The 8,382-nt window shown below is 40.6% G+C and overlaps 1 protein-coding gene across 1 annotated transcript in view; it reads left to right on the top strand.

Moving 5' to 3' along the window:
- The window catches only part of CHEK2 (checkpoint kinase 2), an 83,733-nt gene that overhangs the window by 51,174 nt on the left and 24,177 nt on the right, over positions 1-8,382 (top strand). The window contains exons 5-6 of the mRNA XM_042781930.1: positions 3,738-3,846; positions 6,191-6,244. Of these exons, the coding sequence (XP_042637864.1) occupies positions 3,738-3,846; positions 6,191-6,244 (163 nt within the window). The remainder of the gene's footprint in view (positions 1-3,737; positions 3,847-6,190; positions 6,245-8,382) is intronic.

The raw sequence follows: 8,382 nt of genomic DNA, 5'->3' as shown, positions 1-8,382 counted from the left end.
TGGTTCAAACCCACCAGCCACTCCTTGGAAGGAAGATTGGGCAATCTACTTCTGTAGTGATACTGCCTCGGAAACTGAAGGAGGGGTTGCTATGAGTTGGGTCTGACTCGATGGCAAATAACAACAACAACAATACTTTTCCAGATTATTCCATCACTGTTACCTTAAACTCACTGCTCCCTAAACTTTCTGTCTAATCTTTCTAATTGCTCTTGTCAGTTTAGATAATAGATAGATACATAGATAATTTTTAAGAGCACAATGCTCAAAGTAGATGTACCTTACTAATTGAGATAGGCTGTCTTTTTTGGTTCAAAGAAGATGTCAAGAAGATAGTTTTGGTTTAAGGTTTAAAGTTTAAAGATATCTCTGGGCAATTGTTTTGAGGGTTCATCTGGCTTCAGTGGCTCTAGAAAGTCTGGATTCCATTCAGAATTTGAATTCTGTTCCTCATTTCCCCCCCTTTTGATCAGAATTCTCCTAGAGAATTTTTTATGAAAATGTTCAGTAGTGGTAGCACAGGGCTTTTTATTTATGTGGCTTAAGTCCATTGATATTTACTGTGTAGCCAGTTCTAGGATTATGAGTGAGTTCCATTCCTATGTCTGCCTTGAAGTTGAATGTGTACATAAGTCAGACTATGTATGTATGGTTCATATCTAGCATCAGTTAGTCAAATGTTTGTCATAGTATATAGTTGCAAAATGGGCATGGGAGTGGCATCCTCTGACCTCCTCTAATTTCATGAGCGGGAGACAGAATCAACATCATCAGCATCAGCCCAAGGCTGATTCCTATGAGGCAAAAGTCAGACATACCACCACCTTCCAACCTTTTTGCCAATCCTAACACCAACCATCCCTCCCTTACTACTAGCTATTTCTCTTCTGGCTTGAATAATTTGTTGCATTGGCCACACAGAACTCACAGACAATACTCACAGTTATGGAGTTTATTAGAGAAGTAACAGGTTACACTTCAGGAGCACGAACACTCACAATACAGTTCTTTGATGAGGACAGCCTCCCCTCAGCAGTGCCCGAAGGCATGCCTCTCTTTGGCCCTTGGTCTCAGCCTGGCCTCTGTCCTGCTTGGGCAAGTGTTACAAAGCTCTTTCAGCTGTGTCAATAGGTGCACCCCACCCCACAAGCAGGCCTTCTGCCCAAAGGCACTCGGCTCTCTCGCTCTGGGGCTGACCAGCAACCCAGTGCTCTCTTGCTCTGGCTCTTGGTTCTGCTGCTGCCATCTCTCTGCCGCCCCTCAGCCATCTCAGCACAGGGATCTCAGGTGCAGGGATGCTCTCTCCACTCCTGCTTCTGTCTCTGGATGGCAGGGAGATCCCCTTTTCCACCTGTGGGATGAGTCATTTTAACTGATGGCAAAACTGACCAGTCCTCAAGTAGGGTTCCATGCACACCTTATTTCCATGGTCCTACCCCCACAAGGGTTCCAGGTACCTTGTTTGCATTATTAGCAACCTACCCAGTCCCCTTGGTGGGCCACAGAGCACTTCATCTTTTCATAGTCCCACCCAGTCTAGTAGGAATTGCAGAGACCATGGCTAGAAGAACCATACTAAGTAATTCACTGCACTGCAGTAGTGTCCCTTTCAATGAACAAAAAAATCAGAGAAATACATCCAGAGACACTAAAACGTTTTAAAATACTACAACAACAATAATAATGTTTTATGTACATTGCAAAGTAGTGCCTGTTTGTCTTTATGAACCAGAGGTCAGTTGTCAGCTTCATTAAAGGAGCCTTGGCTGTTTACTGAAAGGTTGGTGATTGAAACCCACCAGCTGCTCTATGGAAGAACACATGGCAGTCTGCTTTTGTAAATACTACAGCCATGGAAAGCCTATGAGGCAGTTCTAGTCTGTCCTGTAGCATCATTATGAGTTGGAATCAACTGGATGGCAATGGGTTTGTTTTGGATTTACCAAGCCCATAGCCCTAGGAGTGGGGGCTGTATCATGATAGACACCCCACAAGAGCTACATGGAGTCAGGGAGGATTTCACAGTCCAAGGGTGACTGTTTCCAGAAGGAGAATTAGAAAGTGTTTTCAGCAGATTTTCAAAACAATAATTAGAATGATAGTGTTTAGTGCAGCACTAGTCACAAAAGCCAAAAAAAAAAAAAAAAAGGAAATAACCTCAGAGTCCACCACCAGTTGAATAGATGAATAAAATGTGGCTTATAAATGGAATATATACTCAACCATAAAGAGAAAAAGTCCTGAGTCATGTTACCACATGGATGGACCTTAGAAACATTATGCTGAGTGAAATAAGTCAGTGATCCTGTTCATGTAAACTATGTAGACTAGGTGGATGTATAGATATCAGAGGTTATTAGTGATTTCCAGGGGTGAGTGGGGGGGCAGGCAGGGGGACTCATTACTTAGGGGAAACTGAGCCTTTGTTAAGGATGATGGAAAAATTTGGAACAGGTAATGGTGATGGTTGAACAGTATGACCAACATAATTCCACCAAATTGTGCACAGGAAGAACATAGAAGTGCAGATGTTTCATTACATACATATTTATATCACAACTGAAAAGAAAAAAGTGACAACAGTTGACTTTAGGCAGGTAATGAATGATTGAGTCTTTAGTAGTTATGGACCTAGCTATGTTTTCTGGAGAAGGGCTCATATAGGGGAAGACTGGGCAATCTACTTCTGTAGAGATACCACCTTGGAAACCCAAGGAGGGGTCGCTATGAGTTGGAACTGATTCAACAGCAGTGAGTGTGTTTTTTTGTGTGTGTGCAGATTTGTAACCTGGGTAGTATCCCTACCGTATGAATAGTGTCCCAATAAATTGCAAGTCTGTATACTAGTTTACTCTAAGCAGGCTAATCCTATAATGATACTAAAACATAGTTAGTAAAAGTTTGCATGTTTATTTTGATATTTTGTTTTCAAATATGCATATTTGTAGACTGGGTGATTAGGCTGTTTGAATTTTCTTTTCATATGCATATTTGTGCTTTTTAGACAAATTTAAAAAATTGTACTACATATATATAAATATATATGAATTATGTAAATAACAAAACATTTACCATATCGATATATTTTACGTGTACACTGCCGTAACATTAATTACATTCATAATTACATTCACCGTATACTTTTGTTTCTCTTCATATTGCATAAATCTTTCACCTGTTTAATTGCACTCATGTTGAGATCCTTTGTCTGTAAAGCTTTTCTTAGGTATTGTGATTTTATTTGGGTGTAATTTGTGGAATCTAGTGCTTCTGAGTTTCCTTTGAAGACAGGGAATGAGGAAGGCGAAGTGCAAGTGCATCGCTGAGTGTAATTCCTTTGCAGTTTCTCTTCCCTGCTCCTTGTTTTGCACATTCACTTTTGGCCAAGGACGACCATGTTCAATTTCATTTCTCTCTGACCTGTAGGAGAAGTCATTTCTCTTTCATTTCTTCTTAGTGTCTTTCTTAGAATTTAATAGTCTGGGGGTGACAGTAAGACTTAAATCTGTGTCACTGAGCTTAAACAGTGGACTTCGGAGCTGACTCAATGTTGTTGGATGGTCCGATTATGCCTGTTGAGAGTTTGCATTGCTGAGGTTTCCCTGTGTTCTCTGAAAACAAATGGAAGGGTTGTTAGATGCACTGTTGGTTTGTAACACTTGAGGCAGACTCAAGAGGGGTGTGGTTCTGGTGATGAAAAACGGCTTGACAATCACTGTCTATGTTTTTTATTATAGTGGTGCCTGTGGAGAGGTGAAGCTGGCTTTTGAGAGGAAAACGTGTAAGAAGGTAGCTGTGAAGATCATTAGCAAAAGGAAATTTGCTATTGGCTCTGCGAGAGAGACAGTAAGTAACCTGTGCGTGACGGTTGAGCTCAGCTCTTCACTGTTCTTGATTCTTTGTCATCTTTTTTTTGTTGTTGTTTTAATTTTTATTGTGATTTGGGTGAAACTTTACAGAGCAAATTCATTTTCCATACAGCAGTTCATACACATTTTGTTTCATGACATTTATTGCAATTCCCCACAAAGTAACAGCTCCTTTCCCACTTCCTCCTGGGAGTTACCTCTTCCCTGTGTCCTTCCCTCCCGTGCACTTCTGCCCCCCCCAGTACAAACACTGCCCTTCTGTTCTCCCACGATTGAGTGCTCCCAGGAGTGTACCTACCTGATGTAAATGTTCACCCCATGTGCCTGTCTGTTGTTTGGCTGGAAGCCACAGGAGTGAGTTCAGTTCCAGACCTGAAGGGCAGCTAGGGGCCATAGTCTCAGGGGTCTCACCAGGCTCTATCAGACCAGCAAACCTGGTTTTTTTTTTTATGATTGTTCTTGTTACTTCTTAAGTGCCCGCAAATAACCTTTAGAGTGGTGATTTTCAATCTAAGGAAGAACTTACTCCTCAGTCTATGAATTTGTGAGTACCCTAGATCATTTAAAATTTTTCAGTGTCTCTGAGTAATCTAGAAACTTTTACTTACAGATTATTTGGTGCCAAAAAGCTTGGGTTGTACTTAACAACGTATGTGGTAGGAAGTTAACTTTTTTCCTTCCGAGTTCAGAGTTACAAGACTGTTTTTACAATGAATGAGAGGAAGTAAGGGAAATAAAATCAGCCAGGATCCCACCGCTGTCATGCAACAGCTGTTTTCAGTTTTCCCCTTCCTTCTAGTCTTTGTTCATATGAATTGGTGGTTGAAATCACATGGAATATATACAGTTTTGCATTTTGCTTTTCCACGTATGCATTATATTACAAGCTCTTCTGTAGTATATTCAACTTAATCATCAGGTGTTTAGTTTATCACCTTCAGTTGTCATAATTTACTCAACCATTTCACCAGCCAATCACTAGGTGATCTCCCGTTCTCTGCTATGCTGGGTAATGTGGCTGTGCTTATCTTAATGTTCATGGATTTTTTATTTTTTTCATTTTAATTAAATTATTTTAATCATCTTTTTATATAGTAGCCATTCATTTTATTATATTTTTCTGTAGTCCACATTTACTGGGTAGGTGTTGCCAAATGTTTTGGTGTTTTCACACACGAGCCAACAGAGTAATGTAAAATGAGGCCCCTAATCACGTTTTTCTTTGTGGCCAGCTGTTTCTGGCTATTATACTTCAACATTCTTTAAAGATCGATTTTTTTCTTTTCCTCTAGACAATGCCATTCTCACGGGGCAAGAGGAATTTCCTTTCTGTGTTCGCTTTGTTAGTGGATGTTTTTCCCCTGCGATTTTAGATTTGTTTCCCATTTGGGGAGGAGGGGAGGAAAATACCTATGAGTTTTTAATGACTTGGAGGCAGATTTTGCTTTTTAATTTCATTCTACAAATCATGTTGGAGTCTTTCAGAGTGGTCCATCATCACAGCACACCCTGACTTGGTAATGAGTTTAACGGCTTACAGGAAGAGGCAGGCTTTCAAAATTAAACATCTGGGTTTCTGAGCCAAAATCCTTTATACATAAATATGTAATTCTATATCCTCTTTGCCTGTGGAGGGTGGCGCCCAGGAGGTTGAATTACTTGATTCATCGTTTTGGAATTGTAGTGGAGAACAGCTTCAGTACTCTGAAATGCTCTCTCCTCAGAAGAATCTGGTAGGTGTTTTCTTCCCCTCACAATGGGAGGAGTTAATTGGAACTCGTGCCTGTTCTATTATTAGAAATTTGACTTGACATGTTCTTCATGCATTTTAATTAAATACCTTCTGATTCGTGTGTTTTGTTTGTCTTACTGTTTTTATGAATGTAAATATTTCCAGAGCCAACGACACAAGTAGAGCTTACCAGTTCAGCCTGAGAACTGTGGAAACAGATAGGTTTCTGGTAGTGGGAACTGGGGCAAGTGACTTCCTTTCTGTGAGCTTTAGTTGGTCCACCTTTAAAACGGGGATAAGTATAGAACCCAGTTCATCTGGGGATTGGGAGACCTAAATAAGATGATCCTTGTAAATGAAACGCTTCACACAGGGCTTGGCATGTAATGTTTATACCATTCATTGAATACCTCACCGTTTGCCAAGCCCTGTGCTTTTAGGTAAGTTATTTAATTCTTTGCTCTCTCTGGGTCTCAGCGTCTTTATAAGAGTAGAGCTGAGTTTGGAACTTGGGCAGCTGGAAGCTTAAGTGTAAATATTTTTAAAATATTGCTTATTATTATTACTAATAAACTGTTATTTATCAAAGGATCCAGCTCTCAATGTTGAAACAGAAATAGAAATTCTGAAAAAGCTCAATCATGTAAGTATCACTGGAAAATAACTCTTATTTAAGTTTACTTGTTTTGATACATGGGAAGAGCCCAAAGCATTTCAATATAATAACCCAAAAACCTACTACCATCGAGTTGATTCTGACTCATAGCCACCCTGTAGGACAGAGTAGAACTGCTCCATAGGGTTTATAAGGCTGTAAGTCTTTACAGTAGCAGACTGCCTCATCGTTCTCCCTCAGGGCAGCTGGTGGGTTTGAACTGCCCACCTTTTGATTAGCAACCAAATGCCTTAACCATTGTACCACCCAGAGCTCCTTTCAGTATAATAAAGTTGGTATTAATCTGGGTTGTTTAATTTGTGTGTGTATGTGTGTGTGTTTAGCCGTTATTTAGCTGAACTTTGATCAATTTTGTTTGAGAAGATAATGCTAATTTTAGTAAATTTATTTTAATTTGACCCAAAGTTGTAACATCTTTGAACACTTTTTAATGATGCTGAATTCTAGTTACTTTAAACCAAAAAAATCCAAGGGTAGCCAATAAGTATAAGAACTTCCTGTCCTTATATCTGATTTAATGGTACCTGTGGCTTTATTTGGGAACTCTGGTGGCATAGTGCCTAAGGCACCTGACTGCTAATCAGAAGGCTGGCGGTTCAAACCCACCAGCCACTCCTCAGAAGGAAGACTGGGCAATCTACTTCCGTAGAGATACCGCCTCAGAAACCCAGGGAGGGGTTGTGATGAGTCAGAATCGACTCAACGGCAGTGAGCTTGGCTTGGCTTGGTGGCCTTATTTGGAGTCTCTGTGTGGCACACGTGGTTAAGTGCTTGGCTACTGACTAAAAGGTTGGTGGTTCCAATCTGCATGAGTCACCTTGGAAAAAAGGCCTGGGAGTCAGCTCTGAAAGATCACACCCAGTGAAGACTGTGGAGCCCAGTTCTACTCTGACACACCTGGGGTGCCATGAATTGAAGTCGATTTGATAGCAACTGATTTTAGTTTGTTTTTTCATTGGGTGGAAATGATTCTTATCTTTGCTGTGCAGTGGTGACCAACTCTCAGTAAAAAAGTGTGTTTAACTTTTAAAAGTGAGGGAGAAAAAAAGCATAGTCATGGGGCTGGTTCCAGCCTCCTTTTTATTGGTTCTTTTAGTTTCTTCATTAATTTACAAACATACATGAAATCATGAGTTAGGTAAGGCGTGGAGTTAAACTCAAAACAATACTGCCAGTCTATCCCCAGATGAAGAAAATTTTATTCTGATACTTAACCTTCAACCAATAGAAAAGGTATTATCTCCCTTCTGACATCTCAAACTGCCCAAACAACAAATAGAAGCTAAGAACAAAATTATCTCTGTTGGAGCAATAATTCAGCAGGCTCCTTTGGCACTCAGTGGGTGGAACTGAAAAACAGAATCTGAACGACTGGCTTTCCTGCTTGACTTTCTTCTAGTCCCCTTGTAAAATTCCTTCTCTTTTTCCAAGGGACTTGGAGTTTCTCTTTAAATAGAGGAACACTCTAATTTTCTGCGGTGGTGTTACATCGAACAGATCCCTAAGATAAATACTTACAATTTCCAGAGAATTTTCCCTGATGTCACAGAATCCCCAAATACAGCATTTATGCAAATACAGTGTCCACTGCAATAGAGAACCCTGAAAAAGGTTCTTGGAGATGTTTCTTAGCAATTTACAAAGGCATGGGAAGCCCTTGGAAATTGAACCTGGTCTTATAGGTGTGTTTTGATGTTTGGAGACAATGATGAGAGCTCAGTGACTAGGAGCTTTTGAGGTCGAATGTAGGTTCAGTCAGTTGTCAAACATCTGTTGTGTTCAGCTATTTCTAGGCCCAGGTAGTGGTGAATACAGACAGCCCTGGTCCCCCTACCCCTGCCTCTTGTAACTTCAGTCTAGTGGGGACACAGACCTGGGTTCCCATCCCATCTCTTTCACTGCCTGGCCCTGACACCTGGAAGGTCATTTTCTCTTTCACAGCCTCTCTATTCTAGTCTGTGAAATGGGGACAATAAGGGTACTTACTGTATAAGGTCCGTGTGAGGATTCTATGAGACATGCGTATAAAGCTTTGGGCACAGAGAACACATTGGGTAAATATGTAATCCCCTGAGTTCCTGGTAGAGGACATTTCCATCATGACA

Source organism: Orycteropus afer, unplaced genomic scaffold (assembly GCF_000298275.1).
Source record: "Orycteropus afer afer isolate SDZICR_OR568_19922 unplaced genomic scaffold, OryAfe1.0 scaffold00197, whole genome shotgun sequence".
Classification (NCBI taxonomy): domain Eukaryota; kingdom Metazoa; phylum Chordata; class Mammalia; order Tubulidentata; family Orycteropodidae; genus Orycteropus; species Orycteropus afer.
The sequence above is the reverse complement of the archived record's forward strand: the minus strand, read 5'-3'. Positions and strand labels throughout refer to the sequence as shown.